This window comes from Xenopus laevis, chromosome 3L (genome assembly GCF_017654675.1).
Source record: "Xenopus laevis strain J_2021 chromosome 3L, Xenopus_laevis_v10.1, whole genome shotgun sequence".
In the NCBI taxonomy this organism is placed as follows: domain Eukaryota; kingdom Metazoa; phylum Chordata; class Amphibia; order Anura; family Pipidae; genus Xenopus; species Xenopus laevis.
Genome location: NC_054375.1, coordinates 151,498,022 through 151,524,966, shown reverse-complemented (window position 1 = coordinate 151,524,966; position 26,945 = coordinate 151,498,022). Strand labels below are relative to the sequence as shown.

Sequence of the window (26,945 nt, the reverse complement as noted above, 5' to 3'; positions counted from 1 at the left end):
GAGTTATTGATCTCATTGACACTGGGGGTGAGGAAACCAATGTGCCACCTACTACCACACCGCAGATGACATCTCAAAATCCAGGAGATCCCCAACTATGGTCATCTAAGCCCCACAGTGCCACATAATGGTGGATTACAATAGCCTTGTGCCTGGCCTTACCAAATCCGAATTCTAATATGATAAATTTGGTTAGGCCAGGCACAAGGATTCGGCCGAATCCGAATCCTGCTGAAAAGTGGCGAGTCCCTAACCGAATCCTGGATTCAGTGCATCTCTTATAGCCATCCTCCATCATTATCAGCACTTACTGGGCAGCCTGGATGGCAATTATATTGGTGTGAGTGAAAGCAAGGGAAGAGGCAGGGCTGATCCTATCAAATGTGGGGCCCAATTGGGACCATGTTGGCGGGGCCCCTAGACAAAGTGTTGCTGGCTACTGACACACCAAGTATTTAGGAAAATAAGGGCATACAGACACAAAATAGAAAGGAAAGGGGCAGACAAGGTAAGAGAGTGAGAGGGATGAAATGGGGCACATAATATGGGCACACAGGGTAAGAGAGAGAGGGAGGAAATAGGAGAGTGGACTGGGCCAATTAGTTTGGGGCAGGCTGGGCTGATTCAGCTTGGGAGCAGGCTTGGTTGGATTGGGGGCAGGCAGGGCCTATCAAGGTTGGAGGAAAGCTGGGCCTATGAGAGTTGGGGGCAGGCTAGACCTATGGAGTTGGGGGATAGGCTGGCTTATCAGAGTTGGGGGTGGGCTGGACCTATGGATTTGGGATGGGCTGGACTCTCAAAGTTGGGGGCAGGCCAGGCAGCATCATGTGCTGAGGGAAATATTATCTGTGCTGCCCTGTGGTGCGGGGCCCCCAGAGGTGTGGGGCCCTATTGGGCCCAATTGGTCCAATAGGCCTAAGGCCGGCCCTGGGAAGAGGCATGTCCATATTAGAAGCAGTCCCCTCAGAACTGTTTTTTTAGGGTTTGCCTAGCTACCCTTCTCCATATCAACTGCTCCAGTTGTACCATCTTCCTCTGCAGTTAATCTACGGGGTCTTGAATGGGGGTCATTCCAATATTCTTCCACTCCAGGAGATAGGTACCTTAAGGCATTGGCACTGGCCTCAGCACTCAAAGGAGTGAGTAAACCTAAAGATTGAGGCTGGTTGTAGTCAAAGCTCAGAACATCTGGGACTGGCAACTCTGCAGGGTTCCCATTGGGCGTCCCTCTATAATCCAGGGACAAAACGTCCAATAGTATTGGAGGCAGATGTAGCACCCCTGTCCCCTAACCCATCTTCAACTGTTCCACGCTCTTCAGACCCATGACCACATTATAGACCTCACTAGATTTGGAAGAAACACTGTGCAGTCTGACACGACTAGAAAATGTCACCACTTAACGAGCTGGTGTTTTGCTGACCTCGAATAGGGGTCCCTTATAAAAGTCTACTGCCCATTCCTCAGCTGCCAGCCTGGTTGGACTGAAATGTTCTCTTCTTTTTCTTGATGTCAGAAGAGGAAGGGCCACAAAAAATTGTCAAAATCTCAGGCTCTTCTACACCCACAGGAGTGTTTATAATGGAAGTAGGCTGGGTTGTGGTAGGAACAGTGGTGTTAATTAGACGGCAGTTGTAAGGCAGACTGCATCTTCAGACAACAATGAAGAAGTTTGAGGTTTGGAGGCTGCAAAAGTGGCTCATGGAACATTCAACTCGGAACTCGGAGGATGATGCCCTGATCAAAGGCCGAAGAAGGTATTACACATAAGGTTCTAGGGAAGGGGCTATATTTTTGATTGGGCAAATTACTTATTAAGGACAATACGGAATAGTAGTGTGCCCAAGCTCCTTGAAAAGGAAACAGCTGATTTCCTCTGAGCTGTAAATCACTGTACACAGCATCCCATCAAACAGATCGCCCAAGATCCCTCAAAGGTATTTTCACTGTAGAAACAGTTGCACCTGCCTTTTAAAATAGAAGATTTGGCTTAGCCCTGTCTGCAACATATGAGATTTTAGAGGAATTTATTTTATTTCCCTCAATGTATGCAGGTTGAGGCTCAGTAACTGCTCCTGTATGAAGAGGGGGCATGAAGTGCCTTGTTAGCTGCTCTGCCGAGCTGTGACTTGGCTTGGGTTGCTAAAGGTACCCACCACCTGCATAAATGTAGCAACCACGTACCCTGCCCAGACAGAGGGGAAGGTGAGTGGCACATACAGAATGAGGAACCACAGATGGACCCTGCCAAGACAGAGGGCAGATGATTGTTACATACAGAATGAGGAACCACAGATGGACCCTGCCCAGACAGAGGGGAAGATGAGGGGCACATACAGAAGGAGGAACCACAGATGGACCCTGCCCAGACAGAGGGGAAGGTGAGGGGCACATACAGAATGAGGAACCACAGATGGACCCTGCCCAGACAGAGGGGAAGGTGAGGGGCACATACAGAATGAATAATCACAGATGGACCCTGTCCAGACAGAGGGGAAAATGAAGGGTACATACAGAATGAGGAACCATAGGTGGACTCTGCCCAGATAGAGGGGACATCGAGGGGTACATACAGAATGAGAAACCACAGATGTACCCGGCTCAGATATAGGGGGAAGGTGAGTGGTACATACAGAATAAGGAATCACAGATGGACCCTGCCCAGACAGAGGGGAAGGTGAGGGGCACATACAGAATGAGGAACCACAGAGAGGGTAAGATCAGTGATATATGTAGAATAAGTAACTACAGATGTACCCTGGCTAGTCCTTTGCAGAAGGTTTGTGTGTGTGGCTAGCAGAGAGAGGGGCTGATATAATACACGGGTGCCGGGTGCCAGTATAGCTGTGTATACGTGTCTATGTGAGTGTATGACAGTGGGGAGGCTGTACATTCACGGGGAGGGAGTGAGTGGGGGGTGGATCTCCCCTCCTCCTTTCCTTGTTCCCTTTCTGAGTAAACCCATCTAGCAAGTGAGCGCAGCAGATTCAGCACAGGACACAGAGGGAGGGAGGGGGTAACATGACTGCCCTTATATCCATACATTAGCACAGCAGCAGGATAGAAGGCTCACTTACCCTTTCACAATCGGCACGTCAAAGCTTTTCCTGAACTTTTCCAGATTCCTTAGCAAGGAAACCATTAGTTCTGTAATATCACTGCTATTCCTGCTGCCTGGCAACTCTGTCATTATGGGATGCAGGGCCAGTCATGGGGGTCACCCTACCGGCTTTATTCCTTGTGCTTCTGTGGGACATACAGGAACCCTGATCACTTTAATAATATGTCCACCCACATGCTGCATGGAAGACAGGACAGTCTCTGTTGAGCCTTGTGTATATCGCACAGCAGTTTGCAAATAAGTACAGTCTGCTGTGCGACATACACAAGGCTCAACGGAGACTGTCATTGGCGTTGGCCCATAGTTATGGGAAGTCCAGGTCTGAAACCTCTGCAGGGCATGATCTCACCGTGGCCTACAGAAAAGCCCTAGGAGAACCAGGGGGATGACTTGAAGCCTTACCCAGTAGGAGACATCTTCCAGCGCAGTCAGTCTCTGCTCTGTGTGTAGGCACCATAACACATTCTATTGTTGAGCCTTCTGAATTATCCAGAAGGTTCTAATACTAGATTCTCTATCTAAATTCTCCTATTGACTCTTAATTGCTCTAGGTCTGAAGATGTTCTACTGCTCAGCCTGTCTCTTTGCTCTTGTCCGACCCACTTCCCAGGAGACTCCCAGTTCCAGTAGGTGCCCCCGACAGCAGTGAAAGTGCTACAACGAGGCAGAAGACACATTGCATTCCCAAGCACATCGGAAAGAGAGACAGGAGGGAGATGACTTGAGCTCTGTACAAGCCAAAGCACCCGCAGGGCGAGACAGAAATAGGGAGTCTCTATATTCACGCGCAGAGACCTCAACATAACCACAAAAGTGCTACTGTGAGAGTTGTTTGTTTAGCCTAGTGACATGCGCTAGCACACTGATCTAAAACTACATCTCCCAGAATACCATAAAGGACAATTATCATGAATAAACCAAAAAGGGTCTCAGCATATAAACAAGATTGTTAGCTCCTAGGGTATTTTTGCATTAATTCCAGCACAACTGAGCTATGGTCGGGCCTGTGAACTCTGGGACAAATCCATATAATGTAAGGAATGTTCTGTTCCCCAGGCAGTCTGCCAGATTTCCCCTTATAAATCCCATCTGGCTAAAATCTCTCATCCTAAAACGGTAGCAGCACCGCCAGCCTGTCTCATCTGGGCAGGAAGAAACAGCCCCCGGGGCTATAAACTCTGCTGTATATAAAGATCTGAAATGTAATCTCCTCCCCTCTGCTGATTCCTTTTCCATTGAGCCTGGCTAACGATGCTGGGAAATGTAGTTCGACAACATCGATACAGCTCATGGAATGCTCACCTTGCTCCATGATATCCCACTGTTAGTTTTGTTGTTATTATTATCATATATTTATATAGCGCCAACATATTGCGTAGCGCTGTAAAGTAAATGTGAGTATACAACTAAATCACATGAGTTATATACATAAAACATATGGAGTTACATACATCACAATCAATACCGGTACAAAAGGTGAGGAAGGCCCTATGCAGAAAGAGCTTACACTCTAAAGGCAAGGGAGTAATACACAAGGTGTGGGAGTGGGCAAGATCGAATTAAGTGGGTGAGAAATGTGGTACTGTATGTGGTGTTGCGTTTGGTAGTTAAGCAGAGTGAGGGTAGCTGTAACTATTCTACTCTACTACTATTCCCTCAGGCTGTGGGCATGGGTAATCTCAGTAGGAATCTATAAAGCCTTCTACAGGAAGGACCTGAGGAAGGTTATGGAGCAGACAAATGTAAATGAGAGAACAGAAGAGGAGGTAGAACAAGAGTAAGTAAGTGAGGAAGGGAAGAGAAGGAGCGAGATATTAAAAGTCGGGGGGACCAAAGTCAAAAGAGATAAGGATAAGGTAGAAAAAAAGAGGATAAAGTTATGAAGGGAGAAGATGAATGAAGAATGAAATTAAATGGTGAGTGGGCCTTGTATCCAAGCAAGGTTTCCTTGTAGGCCCCACTACTCCAGTCTGATAATGATAATAATGATAATTGCCTTTATACCCCCCAAAGCCACTCATTCTCTGTTTGAATGAGATAAGACTGACATGAATACCCTGATCTTCAGTCTGAAGGACTCCTACAGGCCGCCTGAGCCACTCCCAGTGAGTACATCATATTGACCGGCTCTGGTGGGACTAATGATGGAGATAAATGGCAGGTCAGCCTACTGTTAATCAGTAACTTAAAGCATCCCAGATTCATTTAATTGTTAGTGATCAAGTAAGTGAATTGACCGGAGATTATACACCATGGATATAAAAGCCTAACGTCATTATTTGACATAGATTAGAGGAAACTATAGGGACAGATTTTAATAAAAAGGCCAATTGGAACACGAACAGTGATAGACAGTGCTCAATAGAGCACTTAAAGATAGCTGTGTATATGGTCTTTAAAGGTATACTGATAGTATACAGTAGGATATGATGGATACAGTAGTGCAAGATGGTGACAGCATGACTAGATTGAGACAGTAGGACATGATGAATACAGTAGAGAAAAATGGAGACTGTAGGGCAAGATGATGACAGTATGACTAGATTGAGACAATAGGGCATGATGGATACAGTAGGACATGATGAATACAGTATGGCAATATGGAGACAGTAGGACATGATGAATACAGTAGAGCAAGATGGAGACCGTAGGGCAAGATGGTGATAATATGACCAGATGGAGACAGTACAACAAGATGGATACAGTAGCACAAGATGGAGACAGTAAAACATGATGGATACAGTAGCGCAAGATGGAGACGGTAGGGCAAAACGGTGACAGTATGAGCATAAAGTAAGACAAGATGGAGACAGTAGGACATAATGTATACATTATGGCAAGATGGAGATAGTAGGACAAGATGGTGGCAGTATGATTAGATCGAGACAGTAGGACATGGTGGATACAGTATGGCAAGATAGAGAGGTAGGGCAAGATGGTGACAGTATGACTAGAGGGTGATGGTAGGATAAGATGGCAACAAAAAGGCAAGATGGAGACAGTATGCCAAGATGATAACAATAGCACAAGATGCAAATAGTTGGGCAAAATGGTGACATTAAGGCAAACTGGAAACAATAACATATTTTGATAAGATGGATGAAGATGAAAAGTAAGATGATGACAGTAGGGAAAGATAATGACATTTAGGCAAAATAGACGAGAGGACAGGGCAAGAACAGTACTACAATATAGAGAAGTAGGACAAGATGGAGATAGTAAGGTAAGAAGGGGACATTGAGGTAAGATGGAGACAGCAGGATAAAATGAAAACAGTAAAATGATATAGAGAAGGTAGGGTAGATGGTGACAGCATGACCAGATGATGAAACAGAAGAAGATAGCAACAGTTGAGTAAGATGCAGACAATAAAATAAGGTGGCTACAAAAAGGCAAGAAGGAGACAGTAAAGCAAGATGATGTAGGACAAGATTATGTGTAATAGTTCTTGCCAGACTGACTTCATTTATTTTTATGAGACGGTGAGCAGGGACCTTGATTCTGGGATGGCAGTGGATGTGATTTACTTAGACTTTGCTAAAGCATTTGATACAGTGCCAGTTGGAAAACTGGGCAGCAAACTGGAAAATGAGGTTCAATGTTGATAAATGTAGGTTATGCACTTTGGCAAAAATAATATAAATGCATTTGACTAAGTGCAACTAAACTGGTTAGAGGGAAGAGTTAAATTATGAGGGGAGACTGTCAAGGTTGGGGTTGTTTTCTCTGGGAAAACGGCGCTTGCGAGCGGACATGATTACACTTTACAAGTACATTAGAGGACATTATAGACAAATAGCAGGGGACCTTTTTACCCATAAAGTGGATCACCGTACCAGAGGCCTCCGCTTTAGACTAGAAGAAAAGAACTTTCATTTGAAGCAACGTAGGGGGTTCTTCACAGTCAGGACAGTGAGGTTGGGGAATGCACTGCCGGGTGATGTTGTGATGCTGATTCAGTTAATGACTATAAGAGGGACTTGGATGATTTTTTTGGACAGACATAATATCAAAGGCTATTGTGATACTAAACTCTATAGTTTGTATAGGTATGGGTATATATCATTTTTGTGAAAGTAGGGAGGGGTGTGTGTATGGATGTTTTTTTTTTCATTTGGAGGGGCTGGACTTGATGGACTTTGTTTGTCATTTTTTTCAACCCAATTTAACTATGTAACTATGAAAGGTGAAGACAATATGATAATATGGCAACTGTAAGGTAAGTTGCAAACAGTAGTAGAAGATGGCAACATTAGGATGATATGGAGAAATTAGGGGTAATCTTGTGGTAGCAGGACAAGATAGGGACACTAGGACAAAATAGTGAGATTAAGGCAAAATGGAGGCAAAAGAATGAGATTGCAAAAACTTTATAACGGCATTGTGTAAAGTCTTTCTGTGGGACCACATGACAATGAAATAAAACTGAATGTAACCCTGAGATCCCTAGAATCTATTATGAGATGAATAAAGCATTCCCATTGGCTCATTTCTCACAACAGTAACAACAGTGCCAGAGTGTTACAGTAGCTGTGCAGAAGTGGTGCAGTAGTGTTACAGTAGTTGTGTGGTTGTTGTGCAGTAGTGGTGAAGTAGTGGTGCAGTAGTTGTGTGGTCGTTGTGCAGTAGTGGTGCAGTGGTGGTGCAGAAGTGGTGCAGTAGTTGTGTGGTCGTTGTGCAGAAGTGGTGCAGTAGTTGTGTGGTCGTTGTGCAGTAGTGGTGCAGTGGTGGTGCAGAAGTGGTGCAGTAGTTGTGTGGTCGTTGTGCAGTAGTGGTGCAGTAGTTGTATGGTCGTTGTGCAGAAGTGGTGCAGTAGTTGTGTGGTCGTTGTGCAGTAGTGGTGCAGTAGTTGTGTGGTCGTTGTGCAGTAGTGGTGCAGTAGTTGTGTGGTTGTTGTGCAGTAGTGGTGCAGTAGTTGTGTGGTTGTTGTGCAGTAGTGGTGCAGTAGTTGTGTGGTCGTTGTGCAGTAGTGGTGCAGTAGTTGTGTGGTCGTTGTGCAGTAGTGGTGCAGTAGTTGTGTGGTTGTTGTGCAGTAGTGGTGCAGTAGTTGTGTGGTTGTTGTGCAGTAGTGGTGCAGTAGTTGTGTGGTCGTTGTGCAGTAGTGGTGCAGTAGTTGTGTGGTCGTTGTGCAGTAGTGGTGCAGTAGTTGTGTGGTCATTGTGCAGTAGTGGTGCAGTAGTTGTGTGGTCGTTGTGCAGTAGTGGTGCAGTGGTGGTGCAGTAGTTGTGTGGTCGTTGTGCAGTAGTGGTGAATTTTACATGGGAAGGCATTTCCAGTGCAAGTGGCATGATGCCAAGCGTTGGCAGGGCTCATTCAGACTCATATTAGACCTCGCCAGTGCAGAACAAGATTCCTAATCAGCAGTATTACAAGGCAATGAGAATTAATTATAATATAATGTTAATGAATCTTCATTTTGCATCAGCTGTAGCCCATACACCCCCATCTGCCCCTCAACTCCATTATGTCAAACTTTACATATTTGCTGTATGACTGTAACTTATCCCTTCCTGTGACTTATACTGTCCCTCATCCTACCTTTTCTGCTCCCTCATATTTCCCTAATCCATTTCTTCCACTCACTGGAGCCTTATTTTCCCTTCTGCTCCTCTACAACTTTCCCTCATCTTCACTCCTTCCCTCCATACCTTTCAGCCTCCAACAATCTTTCTTCGTTGCAAGGATGCTCCAAATTTATTTTTTGTGTCCCTTCATTCTAATGTTCATCCTTCTGTATTCTACTCCATTAGCCCTTGACCTGCCTATGACCCTTTCCTAATTCTGCTGCACTCCTGAGGGATTAGATGAGTGGTGGGTCCTTAAGGTCTAGCTATTGTGACCGGTCAGGAACAGGACAATAGGAGCAGGGCAGAGCAGGTGAAGGGACCAGACTAGGTGGCACAGACACAACAACAGTATTCAAGCATTTAGGCCAATGTTTAGTCCAGGAAGTGAGGTCAAGGAAGGGTTATTAAAGCGCTCGGCCAGCTCTGATTGGCTAATGCTGCTGGGTTGTGATGGTTGGGCAAGGTGAAAACCTGAAAATAAATTAAGATGAGAGTAAATCAGAGATTACCAAGTGCTCTACTGGCCTAATGGTTAAGGAGAGCAGCCAAAAACCTGTAGGCCACAAACATCACCCTCTTGCACCCTCCAACCTTCACTTTTCTCCAATCTCCTTCATGCCCCACAAACACCACTCTCCTGCTTCCTCAATTTATATATTTTCTTCATTCTACTACACGTTCCACAAACATCAAACTCCTGCTCCTTCAATCCTTCCCTTTTCTACTTCACACCCAACAAACATCACCCTCCTTCTGCCTATATCCATCTCTTTTCTCCATTATTCTTCACACACCACAAACATCAAACTCGTGCTCCTTCCATCCTTCTTTTTTCTCCTTCACACCCAACCAACACCACCCTCCTGCTTCCTCCATCCATCTCTTTTCTCCATTCTCCTGCACACCCTACCAGTATCGCTCTTCTGCTTCTATCATTCTCTCCAATTCTTTATTTGCTGTACTCCTCTACATCACATTTCTGCTTTCTGTTACCTGCTCTGCTAAGCTCACCCCTATTCTTCCTCCATCCTTCCCTCTCCTCTGCATTGTGGTGTGTGTGGTTCTCCATCCAAACATCATCATTCCTCCCTGTCATCTTTTTTTTTTTTTTTTTTTGTAACTTAAATTTTTATTGTAATTTTTCTCTTTTACAGGAAAGGAAAAGCAAATATGAGTACACAAGTTGAAAGCAAACTTTGTGGCAATAGTACATGCTTAAGAAATTTGACAATAAAGCAAAATATAAACAGTACATCATCGGTTATTAACTTGTTCGCTTTCTTTTGTTCACAATTTCCTCATCCAATACTATCAGAGCAACATTACGATTGCAGGCATGTAATAATAAACATTAACCTTGCTCATGATCCCAACTTCTAAGCCATAGCTCCCTGTCATCTTTTTATTCTCTCTCTCTATCAGGGGTGTCTATACTTCTGGCTTCGCCAGGCCACATTGGAAAAAGAAAAATTGTCTGGGGACACACATCAAATACACAAACACGTTTGATTTGTAAAAGTAAAGAAAATACACAGACAAGAACTACAATACCAGTTGGATAACCAGATGAAGCTATACACTGGAATATGGGACACCTGGATACTAAACAGACTTATTATTATTACTAACTGGGCAATGGGCAGAGTCCCCCCTTCTCCTACAGTATATCCATATATAACATGACTTTCCTCAGGAACCTCAGGCTGGGCCTCATTCATATGCATCCTGGGCTGTATGTGGCCCTCGGGCTGCAGTTTGGACACCTCTGCTCTATATATATATATATCTATATATCTATATATTTACAGTTTATACAGTATACTGTATATTTATGGGAATAGGCTACTTAAGCCACATCCATATTTGCAGACATGGGTGCCTCTACATCATCAAGTGACATTCTTGACAATTCTGTATTTTGTGGTTACAGTTTGGGGAAGGCTTTTCAATGTTTCGGCACAAACATAACCCCATGCACAAAGGTAGGGCCATACAGAATGGGTTTATTAAGATGGGAAGAATCTGACTGCACAGAGCCCTGACCTTAACCCAACATAACCCCCATGGAATGAATTGGAACCCCAACTGTGAGCCAGGCCTGATCCCCAACATCACTGCCCAACCTCTAACATATAAATGGAATGTTATCAATCCCCTTGGATTGGGAATGCGATGTTGGGGACAGGCAGGTACCCCCATACTTTTGGTCATACAGTGTATATAACTATATTGTTATAGTGTCTCCCAGGCCCGAAACAGCTGCAGGTGCTAAATACAGGAACTCGGGACTTGATTGTCTCTGTGTTTTCAGTGGCAGATCGCGGCAGAGATCGAGTTTCCATTTGTGGGGGCCTAGGCCAATCTTTTTGGTCTTTATGATATGAATATGAAGGCCCATGACCCCAACCTTATATATATTGAGAGCCAGTAATGAATTTAGTATTTGTATTCTGGAGTAGTGCCCTTCATTCTCCATCTCCATTTCCTATGACTACCCTTCTACTTTCTCCCTTTTTGTCCTCCCTACTAGTTTTCTCTCGTTCCCTCTCTATTCCCCCTTCTCCCACCCCCTTTTCCCTTCCCCTCGCTGCCGCTTTCCTTTCTTGGCACACGTTCAAAACACGAGTCAGATTAGTTAACTAAGGGCCTGAAAAGTTGCCCTCGCTTTTATATTTTTATCTCGCTCGCCGTTCACCCTGGGTCCCCCAAAACTGGAGGCAAGGCTCCCCTCCCTTTACCCTACGCCCCTAAATTTTTTGGGATTTTTCGGTGGCTCCAAACGCATTTGATTTAAGTGTAGAAAGTTGTGTGGGGGGAGAGAAGAGAGCTTTCTGCTGAGAAAGACAGAGAGTGAGAGAGAGAGACCTCAGTTTGGATGCAACGTCTCTTCGGAGAGTGAGGGGGTTCAGGGGATGCGCCCTATAAACGCCCCGATAGCAGATCCCTGAATGTAGGGGTGCAAGGGACTGAGCAAAAGGTGAGCTGGGTGTCCCACAGACATGTCTCAAGGAAAGGATGCGCAGGGAAGGGAGGGGAGAAGAAGGCAAGGGGGCTGACAATTTCGGTGGTTATATTAGGTGTGAAAAGCGGGGGCAATAAGCAGAAAATGGGGGGGCACACGGAAATCGAGCTGAAGAAATGCGTTGGGAGGGGAGAGGTAGGAAGGACTGAAGCCAGAAGGGAGGTAAGAAACTATAGAACGTGGAGGTTCTTTTCTTTCTCTTTGTGTCTTTCCTGCCTGTTTTCTGACCTGGTCGAAGAGCTTGCAATCTAACGGGTTGGGATGTTAACGCAGGGAGTGCCAGTGCCTCTCTGTATCTATGTCTCTTTTGTTTCACACCACCCTTACCAACAGCCCTGCTGGGGTCTCCATTGGATAAAACGGATAAATAATCCCCAGCCGAGGCTTTTGGCACCTGCTCGGCGCAGATTTTTTTCGGAGAAATTTTACAGGGAAAACTCACTAAATTATTTATCAGTTCTAAAAAGGTGAATTTTCCTGAAATTAACTTAAAAAAAACTAGATATGGTTAATTATCCCAAAATGGTCCATTTTTTTTTTTAAACCTGTGTGTCTTTCCCGATTTATATATATTTGTCCATTGGCATGTCTCTGATTTGGGCAGTGCCAGCCTCTGTCCGACTCAGTTTATCATTCGTGTGCCCAGTTCAGATCTATTTCTGAATAGCAGAACATGCTAAGTGCCGCGCCCATGTCTCTATAGCAGACAGTATAGAGTGCCAGTGTTTGACCCAGACAGTGTTTATTTCACCCCAGTCCTGTACAGGTATAGGGTATTGGTATCTGTTATCCAAAATACCAGGGGTTTCCAGATAAGGGGTCTTTCTGTAATGTGGGGCACTGAGCTTTAATACATGAATAGGGCACTGTTGGAAATGGCATTGCTGTATTTCAGAGCTGTGCGGATAACAGGTCCCCAGATAATAGATCTCATACCTCTACATAGTCATTTCTTTGCAGTCCAATACACAGCGCTGATGCCAATTTCTGTGATGCCCCTCGCATCATTTCAGCACCGGTGCACCCCCATTGTTGTGGCCACCCCCACAGTGCCAGTCTCTCTTATGGCTAAACACACGTGTTGGCACATTTATCAAAGGTGAGTTTTTAAAAAGTCCCCTAAACTCGAAATTCGAGCAATCAAAATTTATGTATTTTCAAACTCGACCTAAACCCAACCCGAAAACTCAAATCAAATTAGATTCGAATAACTCGAATGTCAGGAAGGCCGCAATCAACTCCAAATTGATCCCTGGACATCTCCCATTAACTTCAACGGCAATTCTGCAGGTTTTAGGTGGCAAATAGTCGAATTTGAGTATGATAAATCTCGAAAATCGAATTTGAATTTTTTAAAGACTCAAATCAAATTTGAATAACTCCCGATTCGAATTTGACCATAACATTTTTTCGAAAATTCAAATTTCGAATTCAAATTTTCAATTCGACCCTTGATAAATCTGCCCCATACTGTCACTAATTGCTGAGGTTACAACCACACTGGCAATGCCATTTGCACACCTTTACAGTGGCCCAAAAAGAAATGCCCGTCTATGCAGCACCCAGTTCATTTCCACTCACTGTCCCATTAGACCAGAATGTGAAATCTGGCAGTTTCCAAGGAGGCGGATAATGGTGACAAGGCCGGTGCCACCGTACAGATGACATTTAGCCAGTGCCCGCCTCTCTATAGCAGCACACAGATATTGGCAGTTTCCACCCTAAATCTCTGCCAGTTCTGTTTGTGCTGCTTCAGAGCGCTGGGTGAATCCGCACAATGGCAGCTGAAGACGGCGTGAGATGTCCACCTTGGATGTAAGTGGTGACGAAATGATGCCCAGAATTCGCCCTGGCAGTGAAAAAAAGCAAGAGGACATATTCTGCAATACCCACCTCCACCAGCAGATGGCTCACCATCCATAGTCCGTGTTCGAGTCCTGCAGCGGGTCAGGCACCCGCAAAAAAAGTGGGTACCCTGCAGGATGACGATAGGATTTTCAGGCGCGCGTATAGATGCGGGTCGGGCTGCAGGTCTCATCTAAATTTCGGATCTTATTTTTTTTGTCTACATTTTAAGCCTTTAAAAATTTGACAAAAAAATGTTCTGTCCCCGCCCACTTGTGATGTCACTTCCGGTTTACAGCAACATCACTTCCTGTTTAATGGTGGTCAGCCGGCTGCCGATCGGGTTGCAGATAAGGCAAATGCAGGTCGGGTAGCAGATAAAAGTGGGTAAATATGCGGGTTGCGGTTTGGGCCACAGGCTGCGGGTTGGAGGTCTTATAAATTGGTCCCGTGCAGGACTCTAGTCCGTGTATGAGACAGAGATATACTGTATATAGGGTTGGGGAGCCGGTGGGGAGGTGGGAACAAAAGGGTGGTCCCTGATGTAAAAGAGGGTGGAACAACACACGCAATGGCCAGTAGCATGAAAAAAAAAAGGTAAGTACTGAGCGAATTGGGGGCGGGCCAAGGGCTTTTTTTTAAGGGTATTATAAATTACTGGCAACTACATTGCCGGTATTTGACGAATTTGTAATACCGGCCCCGGCCTTGGCAGGTGTTTTACCGGCTAGGCCAGTAAAGTACCGGCCGGGTGGCAACACTAACTGTATATATGTTTGTGGACAAGGGGGACCCCCTATTGATATAAAGCATTTGACAGACACTTGTACTTTATTTACACGCTTTATTCTTATCAATATAAAAAAGCCTCAGTCAGTATTTGACATCACTGGTCACTACTAAAAGGGACAAACTCCCCGCAACTCTCCAGCGGCCACTCCCTGCAACTCCTGGAACAGGGAGGGGCTGCTAGGGCTCCAGATACGATCACAAGCACTTGGGGGGAGGGGCAAGGGATTATACAAATCCTATTTACACAGACACAGGGCGACACTGGTCAGGATCATCAGCGAGATAAGAGCGGCAGGTCCCCGGAGTTCATGATGAAGCTGGGGTCCAGGTTTAGACTATCTGAAAGGGAGAGGGGCGAGAATTAACGTGGGTGAGAGAGAGAGAGAGGGAGGGAGGAGATGCAGTAATAGGGACCCCTGTCATGCAGCCAATGAGTGCAAGCATCTTGCAATGAAGGGCCCTATCACATTCACACAATATGGCCAATTCTATCAGGAGCCAATGAATTTGCCTGTATGTATTTGGGGTGTAGGAGGATATTGGGGTACCTGGAGGGACCCCATGCAAACATGGGGAGAAGACTCAATAAGGCATTCAGGAGAGAAGAAGAGAATGGGGGCAGTAGAGAGCTGGGGTAGGGGTACATGTGGGGGGGGAAGGGAGATGAAATCATAAGCAAGAGTCTGAGGGCAGGCAAGAAAAGGGGAAACATTTGCATGTCGCACACCCTGATCAAAGTTGAGTTTTTTCACTGTACTTCTGTCGCCCAAGCCCTCTATATCCACCAGGTCGCTGTTGGCGTCGGAGTCATTCAATGCGCTGAGAGTCACGTCTGCTGAAACGAGAGAGTGGGGGAGGGCTTTATGGATGTGGGGACGGGCTCTTAAAAGGAAAGGGCAACTAAAGCTCTAAAAATGTTCAGCCTGGTTAATAAGACTGCATGTGCCCAGGAGTACAGCAGCCCTATGACAATCTAAAAAAAACCTTCCCACGAGCCTGGTAATATAGTGAATAAAATGCCCCCCCCACTTGTAAAATATAAGGATATTATAAGTTACTGACGATTTCCATGACCATATACATATACAGGCCATGGAACTCCGAGGTGACGTCATTATTTATTATAATACGCAAGTTTCAGTGAGTCATGTGACAGAAAGGACATCACTAAGCTCCGATTATAACCGATGACATCACTAAGCACCATTTATGAGGATAGAATGTAGAGGATATTCATGAGTGTTATATAACTATAAGGCTATACTAAGGGGCTTGTTGAAGATTTCCTTATTGGCCAAGGGCTGGGGTACCCCTAGATTCATAGAGCAGCATTCTCTATATCCTCCAGGCCACCGTAGCCCCTGCAGTGCAATGACCGTTCATGCTCTGTCGCTACACTCGCCTGATGACTTGCGCTTCTTCATGGCACCCTGCGAGCCCTCGGGGAGAGAGGTGCTACCTGTGACCTGCGGCGCCGATACAGACATGTTGGGGGCCACAGAAGAGGAGACGGGCGACGCTTTCTTTATCGCTTTCCTTGGGGAGTCACTGGACAGGGGGACGCCATTATCATCGTACATCTTCCTCTTCACAGCGAACTTGATCTGGGCCCTGGCGGTGCGAGAGGAGGAAAGGGGGCGTGAGGGGGAGGCAGAGAGTAGATAAGAGGAGAATAGGGGAGGAAATGATGGGGGCAGAAACACAAGGGGCAAAGGAATAATGGGGTACAGGAAGTAGGGACTTCAGGGCCCTGACCCCCCAATCAATGCTTCAACAAGAAATTCCATTAGCTAATTAAATTCCATTTATAGTCAAAAACCAGAGTATTAATGTTATGGTGGAAGCTGCCATACAGCATCTCTATGACACACCCTGTGTCCTCCTCTAATGTGCTGACCTCTAGCTGTCTGCTAGGAAAAGACCAGTGTACAGGGACATGGCTGTCTGTCTGTCAGACGTCACATGGCTAGAACTGGCCAACAGAAGCTCAGCCCTGGTCCCGTAGATATAAGCACTGGACAAACAGCAACATGGCAGCTCTTCTCCCTACAGACGGTGGAGCGTTTATCAGCCAAGCCACCGAGGCTGCCCTTCAAGGGGACGTAAACCCAAAAATGTGCAGTGAATATTTATTTGGAGGTGACATTTAGGCAACATTGTAGTTTTGGGTTTATTTGCCCTTTAAGCCTTTCCCCCTTTCTCTGGAAAGTCACACGGCTTTCCTTACACTGTCCTCTCCTTGATAACTGAGCTGATCTGATTTAAGTCCTCCCCGAAGCGTTTCACAGCCGAATGCAACATCTGAATCTCTGTGTCTGTCCAGCGGGCCCTGGGGAGACACAACAGGAATCCAGGAGTCACACATGGGGTGCGGGTGAAATGGGGGGTCGTGAACACACAGAATGATGGGTAAGTGGGAGGGGCCTGTAACAAGTAGTTTATATGCGATGTTCCTCATATCTAGGTGGGTTTCACCTCACAGATACACTTATACCATGTGACACACACACAGAATGATGGGTAAGTGGGAGGGGCCTGTAACAAGTATTTATATGAGATGTTCCTCCTATCTAGGTGGGTTTCACCTCACAGATACACTTATACCATGTGACACACACACAGAATGATGGGTAAGTGGGAGGGGCCTGTAACAAGTAGTTTATATGAGATGTTACTCATATCTAGGTGGGTTTCACCTCACAGATACACTTATACCATGTGACACACACACAGAGAATGATGGGTAAGTGGGAGGGGCCTGTAACAAGTAGTTTATATGAGATGTTCCTCATATCTAGGTGGGTTTTACCTCACAGATACACTTATACCATGTGACACACACAGAGAATGATGGGTAAGTGGGAGGGGCCTGTAACAAGTCGTTTATATGAGATGTTCCTCATATCTAGGTGGGTTTCACCTCACAGATACACTTATACCATGTGACACACACACAGAATGATGGGTAAGTGGGAGGGGCCTGTAACAAGTATTTATATGAGATGTTCCTCCTATCTAGGTGGGTTTCACCTCACAGATACACTTATACCATGTGACACACACACACAGAATGATGGGTAAGTGGGAGGGGCCTGTAACAAGTATTTATATGAGATGTTCCTCATATCTAGGTGGGTCTCACCTCACAGATACACTTATACCATGTGACACACACACACAGAATGATGGGTAAGTGGGAGGGGCCTGTAACAAGTAGTTTATATGAGATGTTACTCAAATCTAGGTGGGTCTCACCTCACAGATACACTTATACCATGTGACACACACACAGAATGATGGGTAAGTGGGAGGGGCCTGTAACAAGTAGTTTATATGAGATGTTCCTCCTATCTAGGTGGGTTTCACCTCACAGATACACTTATACCATGTGACACACACACAGAATGATGGGTAAGTGGGAGGGGCCTGTAACAAGTAGTTTATATGAGATGTTCCTCATATCTAGATGGGTTTCACCTCACAGATACACTTATACCATGTGACACACACACACAGAATGATGGGTAAGTGGGAGGGGCCTGTAACAAGTCGTTTATATGAGATGTTCCTCATATCTAGGTGGGTCTCACCTCACAGATACACTTATACCATGTGACACACACACACAGAATGATGGGTAAGTGGGAGGGGCCTGTAACAAGTCGTTTATGTGAGATGTTCCTCATATTCAGTTATAGACGATGTTTATAAGGGGAGAGTGTTACCCAGCGGGGGAGGAATCAGTCACAGGATGGAGTTGCATGGTCAGTTCTCCCAGTTTAGTGAATGCAGCTCCGGCAGCAGAAAAGATCTCCCCGACCTGGAGGGACCAATGAAACACATGGAATATTATTGTCCCTAATATGGCGCAGGCAAAGCATTGTATTGTATGATTAAGTGTCCTAGTGACATGAAACGCGTCAGGCGAGAGATGACTATATAATAAAGCTTCAATTTTTAATTTACTATTTTTGTGGTCTGATCAATACGCGAGTCTGCCAGTGTGACCGGCACCAACATTTATGCTTTTTCTATACGGATTGTCAGCTCCCCTGAGCTGAGGGCCTGGAGCACCTGGGCCACGTCTTTACTTTGGTCACTGACTCTACTACATCTGCCTTATGCCTGGAAATGTGTTGGTTCAAGAAAACATTGTATGGTCCTGTGTATAATGTACATAGAGCGGCTCCTAGTGGTACAGATACGAGACTAATGTGACAGTACATGGGATTAGTATCCAGCGCAACGAGGGTTAATAGCGAGGGGGTCAATTCTTTAATAAGGGGAATAATAAAGGCAACAGATAGGGTTGTCACATGGTCTGGTCGGTAAAAATGATGGTTGATCCCAATGTTATTAATAGGGAATAAAGATAAATATATAGGAAGGTCAGTGATCCCAATGTTATTAATAGGGAATAAAGATAAATATATAGGAAGGTCAGTGATCCCAATGTTATTAATAGGGAATAAAGATAAATATATAGGAAGGCCAGTGATCCCAATGTTATTAATAGGGAATAAAGATAAATATATAGGAAGGTCAGTGATCCCAATGTTATTAATAGGGAATAAAGATAAATATATAGGAAGGTCAGTGATCCCAATGTTATTAATAGGGAATAAAGATAAATATATAGGAAGGTCAGTGATCCCAATGTTATTAATAGGGAATAAAGATAAATATATAGGAAGGTCAGTAGGAAACCCTAGTGACAGATTAGGGCAATGGGTTGTGAGGTTAGTAGTGAAGGAAGGGCAAGATTGTCACAGTAATGCTCTGCACTCCCCTGACTTTAGTTCTGATACTGAACTACAACTCCCAGCATTCACCATCAGATTCAGGCTTTAGGCTCCTGTATTTAATAAGTATGAGGCGTTTGCAGCACATCTAACACCCCCTCAGGGCTCACATCATTCACCTTAAGGGGTTTGATTAGCACTGCTAATTTACATATCTCAATTAGGTGTAAAAATAGATATTTTTCAACTACATTTCCCAGCATGCCGTAGGCCACAAACAGGTCACATGCCCCAGCCCCGCCAATCAGGAGCCGAGTGCCCGGGTACCTTAGTGGACGCTGACGTCATGGCTGCAGGGAGAGAAAACTCGATATTCCCGAGGTGACCGGCAGTCACGGACGCTGCTGTTATTGTCACGGTGAAGCAACTACTTGTTCTTTCTGGGCGGGAGCGTCTCCGCGGCTTCCTATTGGCTGTATGTGTAACGCTTCTTCTCTGGTATTGGTTCGCGATGCCTGGCGTCCCTACACGAACAAGAAAAGCTTTGGCACCGCCTTTACAATTGGGACGGATTTCCCTATTGGCTGCAGGTTTAATCAATCGTGTTTTCCTTCCCGCCCTTTTCATGGTATTGGAAGAGCTGACGGCCCTAGTGGTTGAACTGGCGATGACTATATCCTATTGGTTAGTGGGTCTATTCGGCTTATCTGATTGGCAGAGTGTACCCAGGGTATGATATTAATAAACCTGTTATAATAAACTGTGTTTCCTGTAGCACTGCACTGGCTTACAGCCCTGGCATGATCCTTGGATAAACAGTGACTTAATATTTAGGTTAGTTCCTTAGGGCTATTACCCTTTCTCTCTGATCCCTCTCCTACACATCTTCCAGTCTCTCTGCCTGGTTACTAAGGTAAACTGGACCCTAGCAACCAAATAGCTGCTGAAATGCCACACTGGAGAGCACAATCATTTAAAAACCACAAAAAAATTTCAAAAGAAATTTATGACCAATTGGAAATTGTCTAAGAAGAATATCACTATGTTGACGTTTTGCTTTCACTGGAACCAGGGCCGAAACCCAAACCATTATTCCTTCAGACATTGAGAGATTTATCAAAAGTCGAAGTGAAAATTCGAATTAAAAAAATTTGAATTTCGAGCTCATTTTTTGTGTACTTTGACTAGGGAATAGTTCAAATTTGATTCGAACTTGAAAAAAAATTGAAAATTCGAATATCAAAATTAATCATGTCCTATCTCTTTAAAACTTTAACTTCAACCATTCGCCATCTAAAACCTGCCGAATTGCTGTTTTAGCCTATGGGGGACCTCCTAGAACCTATTTGGAATCATTTGGTGGACTTTGAAAAATCAAAGTTTTTTTTTAGAAAAAAACTTTGAATCGAATAAGCGGTTACTTCTATTCGTATTCGAACGAAAACAGCCTATTCACCTATTGATTTTTAGTAGTATGTGCCACTGGGTAATCATAAATAGAAAACTGCCATTTTAAAAAGTAAGGGCCGCCCCCTGGGATCGTAGGATTCACTGTGCACACAAACAAACCATACATGTTAGGTCACATGAGCCAATTAACAGACAGTTGTGTCTTTTGCCTTCACACTTCTTCCTGTTACAGTTAGAGCTGCAGTATTTCTGGTCAGGTGATCTCTTCCTGTTACAGTTAGAGCTGCAGTATTTCTGGTCAGGTGATCTCTTCCTGTTACAGTTAGAGCTGCAGTATTTCTGGTCAGGTGATCTCTTCCTGTTACAGTTAGAGCTGCAGTATTTCTGGTCAGGTGATCTCTGAGGCAGCACACAGACCATCACAAAATGGTGGCTCAAGGCAAGAGATGTAAAAGGGCAATATTTACTTAAATATATATTCCAGTTTGATAAGATTCTTTAATATGCCTCTTAATTTGATATAGACTGTTGCTTAAATATTCATTTTGGGGGTACAGTTTTCCTTTGAGATGCAAGTCACAGTTTCCCCAAGAGATTTGCTTATCTTAAATGGTTGCAATTGTTTCTTTGCTTATTTTAAATTGGTACAAAAGTATCTAAGTGCACCTGCCATGTATTCTGGGCTCTCTGCCAAAAGCCAATTAAGCTTTAGAAACTTTGTATCTTTTTCTGGCTGTTCAGTGCAGGAGATCAAAGAAACAATCAGTAACAATCCGGGACTGCGGGCTGAGGTGTCAAAATCAGGACTGTCATGTGAAAAACATGATATGATATATAACCTATAGATGCTGGGAGCTAGCAGGAGTACAAGAGCTGCAGGTCTCATGTAAGTTCCTTGTAGAGGCCACTTAGCAATGCTGTGGGCACTTACCTTGTACCTCGGGCCACTGACCTGAACCTCAAGTTACAGGCGATAATCACAGGACAAGGGTTGGTCACAGAACAGTCACTTTATTGCACAGTCACATAAATACAAACACACAATAGGACCTCAAGGGGATGGGGTTGGTCCCAGTGGGTCATTTCATGGCAAAAATAGGATTAGTGAGAGACCGGCCAATCAGGAACAACTGGACTGACCTTCCTCAAGCAGATACAGTCCCAAGAGGCTCCCTGCTCCAGGATCCTCATTCCAGTTCTTGCTGCTGAAGAACTACACTCATCCTTGTAGAATAGTGGAGGCTGGGAGTTGTAGTCATGCATTTACATTACTGAATGCTGCCTATACATTGCTCCAGGCAGAAACAAGTTGCCATTAAAGGGGAGGTTCACCTTTAAGTTTTCTTTTGGTATGTTATAGTATGACCAATTATAAGCAGCTTTTCAATTGGTCTTCATTATTTATTTGTTATAGTTTTTTTAATTATTTGCCTTTTTCCTCTTTCCAGCTTTCAAACAGGGGTCACTGACCCCATCTAAAAAAAAAAAACAAAAACGCTCTGTTGCCTACAAATGTAATTATTTCTTCTTTTAGTTACTTGTCTTTCTATTCATATTCCAGTCTCTTATTCAAATCAATGCAAGGTTGCTAGGGTAACATGGACCCTAGCAAGCAATGGCTGAAATGCAATTTAGAGTAGTGCTGAAAAAAAGCTAAATAAGTCAAAAAAACACAAATAATAAAAAATGAAAACCAATTAGAAATTGTCTCAGAATATCCCTCTCTTCATCGTACTAGAAGTTCATTTAAAGGTGAACAACCCCTTTAAGTGGGTCTGTGGGCGGTGGCTTGATTGAAACATAGAGAAGAAGTGGGAGGGTTGGTTTCAGTGTGGGTCAGACCACCTTCTAGTTGAACGGGGGGGGGGGGGGCAGGTCAGCGCACCATGTATTCTTTCCTCTTATTCAGTCTCACTTGACAGAAGGAGAAGCCCCCCAGGACAATGTAGATGGCGGCTGCGATGAAGCAGTTATAGGAGACCTGCTCATACAGGCGGTACATCTTGGCCGGAGGGTTGGGGCTGCGGAGAGAATGAGACTGACGTCACAGGATATAGGGACGGAGGGGAAGGAAGAATATGGTTTGGCCCATATTGTTATAACTATAAGTGCAATAAAATATAAGTTACAAAAAAGAAATATGGTTTGGCCCAATACTTACTCTTCAAACATATCTGCTTCAGTGAAGGGCACGTCCTCGATCAGAACCGCCGAATGGACGTTAAAGAACACCCCCAGCAGGACCTGCCGCATAAAAACCATTGCAATAAACATCTATATAGTGAATAAAGTACCCCCTATTATAAAATATAAGGATATTATAAGTTACGGAGGAGTTTTGGGACCATATAAAAACACGAGGCCGAAGCTCTCCTAAACAACTTCTAATATCCTAATTTTTTTGCAATTATAAGCCATGACATCTAGGGATGCACCGATTCGGCCGAATCCTTTGCGAAAGATTCGGCCGAATACTGAACCGAATCCACCTATGCAAATCAGGGGTGGGAAGGGGAAAACATTTTTTACTTATTTGTTTTGTGACAAAAAGTCACGTGCTTTCCCTCCCTGCCCCTAATTTGCATATACAAATGCAAATTAGGATTCAGATTCAATTCGGCCGAATCCAAATCCTACTTAAAAAGGCCAAATCCCAAACTGAATCCTTGAAACTTGTGTATTATAATAAATAAAGTACCTCCAGTTGTAAAATATGAGGATATTAGAAGTTACCTCGGAGTTCCATGACCTGTATAAAAACACTCGGCCTTCGGCCTCATACTTTTATATGGTCATGAAACTCCTCGGTGACTTATAATATCCTTATATTTTACAAAAGGGGGTACTTTATTCACTATATATTTTACACTACGATCATAACTGATGACATCACTAAGCACCGTTTATATAGTGAATAAAGTACCCTCTTATAAAATATAAGGATATTATAAGTCACCGAGGAGTTTCATGACCATATAAAAGTACGAGGCCGAAGGCCGTGTTTTTATACAGGTCATGGAACTCCGAGGTAACTTCTAATATCCTCATATTTTGCAACTGGGGGTACTTTATTTATTATAATACACAAGTTTCTGTGAGTCATGTGACAGAAATGACATCAGAACTCACCGTTTATAACTGATGACATCAGAACGCACCGTTTATATATAATTTACAAGATATTCATGGCTTTTGTGCATTATATAATAAAATACCCCCTCTTGTAAATTATAAGGATATTATAAGTTACCGAGGAGTTTCATGACCATATAAAAGTACGAGGCCAAAGGCCGAGTGTTTTTATCCAGGTCATGGAACTTCGATATCCTCACCGTTTATAACTGATGACATCATTAAGCACCGTTTATAAGGATATCATTTATTATTTATTTATAGAAGATATTCATAGCTTTTGTGTATTATATAGAGAGAGAGAGAGAGAGAGAGAGAGAGAGAGAGAGGCAGGAATCATAACAAGAGGCAGCTAAATGGGTAGAAACCAGGCAGTTTCCTAAAGGCTCTGTACCCACAGAATCTGGATCTTTCTTCAACTGACCATGCTCCTGAGTATCAACTGCTGCTACAGACTTAATAGAGGACAGACAGATACAGCTTGAGTTTCATGTGTTTACTGCAAATACTGAACTCTCACATCCCCACTAACCCCAGCCAGACAGAAGCGACTATAGCCTGATTGTGGCTCTGTGTTTGTATATAAACACTCTCTGTATACACAACACTGTCCTGTGTTTGCCCAGCAATCACACAAACACACTGTCCCCTACACAAACACACCCACTCCTTATATACCAGCTACTGAATTGTTCCATATATTAACTTTGTACCATTTATATCTGGGGTACCCCCTACTGTAAATGATAAGGATATTAGAAGTCACTGAGGGGTTGTTTTGTGACCATATAAAGGACCAAGGCTGCAGGCTGAGTTATACAGGGAACTCTGAGTATCACTCATGTATTATAAGGGATAATGTACCCCCTACTGTAAATGATAAGGATATTAGAAGTCACTGAGGGGTTGTTCTGTGACCATATAAAGGACCAAGGCTGCAGGCTGAGTTATACAGGGAACTCTGAGTATCACTCATGTATTATAAGGGATAATGTACCCCCTACTGTAAATAATAAGGATATTAGAAGTCACTGAGGGGTTCTGTTACCATATAAAGGCACAAGGCTGCAGGCTGAGTTATACAGGGAACTCTGAGTATCACTCATGTATTATAAGGGATAATGTACCCCCTACTGTAAATGATAAGGATATTAGAAGTCACTGAGGGGTTGTTTTGTGACCATATAAAGGACCAAGGCTGCAGGCTGAGTTATACAGGGAACTCTGAGTATCACTCATGTATTATAAGGGATAATGTACCCCCTACTGTAAATGATAAGGATATTAGAAGTCACTGAGGGGTTGTTCTGTGACCATATAAAGGCACAAGGCTGCAGGCTGAGTTATACAGGGAACTCTGAGTATCACTCATGTATTATAAGGGATAATGTACCCCCTACTGTAAATGATAAGGATATTAGAAGTCACTGAGGGGTTGTTCTGTGACCATATAAAGGACCAAGGCTGCAGGCTGAGTTATACAGGGAACTCTGAGTATCACTCATGTATTATAAGGGATAATGTACCCCCTACTGTAAATAATAAGGATATTAGAAGTCACTGAGGGGTTCTGTTACCATATAAAGGCACAAGGCTGCAGGCTGAGTTATACAGGGAACTCTGAGTATCACTCATGTATTATAAGGGATAATGTACCCCCTACTGTAAATGATAAGGATATTAGAAGTCACTGAGGGGTTGTTCTGTGACCATATAAAGGCACAAGGCTGCAGGCTGAGTTATACAGGGAACTCTGAGTATCACTCATGTATTATAAGGGATAATGTACCCCCTACTGTAAATGATAAGGATATTAGAAGTCACTGAGGGGTTGTTCTGTGACCATATAAAGGCACAAGGCTGCAGGCTGAGTTATACAGGGAACTCTGAGTATCACTCATGTATTATAAGGGATAATGTACCCCCTACTGTAAATGATAAGGATATTAGAAGTCACTGAGAGTTTCTATGAATAGCCTACGAGTCATATGACATCACTAAGCAGTGTATACAAGGAATGATACATGACAGGATGAATTTATGGAAAATAAAGGGTTGATTTTCCCTTTAATAAATAAATAAATAAATGTCACACGACACAGAGGAAGCTGCAGGAGCCTTGGAAAAGGGGAAGGAAAAAGTGTGAGATGATGAAATGAGGGGATTATATATAAAATCTATGGGTGAGTGGGGGATGGGGAGACATGTGATTACAGTGGGGGGTACAGGAGACATTACTGTGAATAAGGAACAATAAAACACAATACACAGAGTATAAAGGGATAACAGAGAGGAGATACAGTAGCTTTAAATCGGGAGGTTCCAACCTGCAGCCCTTTACATTCCTATTAAACTACAATTCCCAGCAGCCCCCAGGAGACATGTAAGAGCAGTGAGTGAGTCCCACATAGAAGATAATGATTATAATTTAGTAAAGGTCAGGCAATGGCGCTGATAGTTACCAACATGATGACTCCCCACACGCTCAGCACAATCCCACAGGCGGCCAGTTTGGGCCCACAGCACAGCAGCGACACCATGTCCGACACCGAACAGCTCTCCTTCTTCTCTCTCTCAGCCGGGTTAATACCTCCTGTCTACGCACAGTCAGCTGACTCGCACTGACAAACAGCCTTCTGATTGGCGGAACGCCGTGACGATTACAACTGCAGACGCCATGTTTGCTATGGGCAAGTCACTATCCAGGGACAATGGAAATATAAGAATCGCGCGGAATGGAGGGAATGATATCAGGGGCCTCTCCTGTGACGGCAAATGTTTGCACTGTGTGAAAATTATTTTAGGTTTAGCGCTCTTTCCGTAGGAACCTTTTGGTAGGCACGTGACTACAAGGAAGGCGTTACTCACGTGATCCAGCACTGCTGAGCTTTCCATCGACTGAGCATTTTTACCTCAGATATTTATCTGGCGCAGACAATGTTCTCTCCCGGAAACTAGGCCTGAAAAATGATGTCTTCCCTTCTGTGGAGCTTTCTTACCCCTTCCACATCCTCGCTCGCCCATTAACCGCCCCCAGTCCCATTTATAAAAGAAATGTGGTGCCAAAATAGGCTTTGCTATGAATCCCCTTTAAAGAGGTGGTTGACCTTTAAGTAAAATTTGAGTATGTTATACAATGGCCAATTCTAATCCACTTTTCAATGGGTCTTCATTATTTATTTTTGCTCTGTAAGGCTACAAATGTTTTGCTATTGCGACTTTATATTACTCCTAGGCCTCTCCTATTGATATTCCAGTTAGGGTTGCTACCTGGCTGTTTTTTACCGGACTGGCCGGTATAAATGATGGTTGAT

At 44.0% G+C, this 26,945-nt stretch overlaps 2 protein-coding genes across 7 annotated transcripts; both read right to left on the bottom strand.

The window, feature by feature from the left end:
• Positions 1–14,385: 14,385 nt before the first annotated feature.
• c17orf49.L (chromosome 17 open reading frame 49 L homeolog) lies at positions 14,386–19,683 on the bottom strand. Of its 6 annotated transcripts, none has more exons than XM_041585214.1 (6): positions 19,417–19,680; positions 18,073–18,167; positions 16,575–16,676; positions 15,750–15,958; positions 15,075–15,182; positions 14,386–14,682 (listed from the first exon to the last, which is right to left on the bottom strand). In XM_041585214.1, exons 1-6 carry the CDS (start codon positions 19,435–19,437, stop codon positions 14,678–14,680), a joined length of 540 nt encoding a protein of 179 aa, XP_041441148.1. In that variant the 5' UTR covers positions 19,438–19,680; the 3' UTR covers positions 14,386–14,677.
• A 1,807-nt stretch (positions 19,684–21,490) lies between these two features.
• Positions 21,491–26,223, bottom strand: rnasek.L (ribonuclease K L homeolog). The gene is given in 3 exon segments (NM_001096808.1): positions 21,491–22,520; positions 22,661–22,743; positions 26,094–26,223. Coding segments are annotated over 3 exon segments (306 nt in total). The 5' UTR covers positions 26,172–26,223; the 3' UTR covers positions 21,491–22,375.
• Between the last annotated feature and the right edge of the window lie 722 nt (positions 26,224–26,945).

Bases quoted from the DNA above. Each gene is read 5' to 3' on its own strand.
- c17orf49.L (XM_041585213.1), bottom strand. From the start codon at position 19,437: ATGACGTCAGCGTCCACTAAG. The intron at 16,677-18,072 runs GTAACACTCTCC...GTGTCTCCCCAG, and splicing joins ACTGATTCCTCCCCCGCTGG to GGCCCGCTGGACAGACACAG. The intron at 15,959-16,574 runs GTAAGGAAAGCC...TCGCACCGCCAG, and splicing joins GTTATCAAGGAGAGGACAGT to GGCCCAGATCAAGTTCGCTG.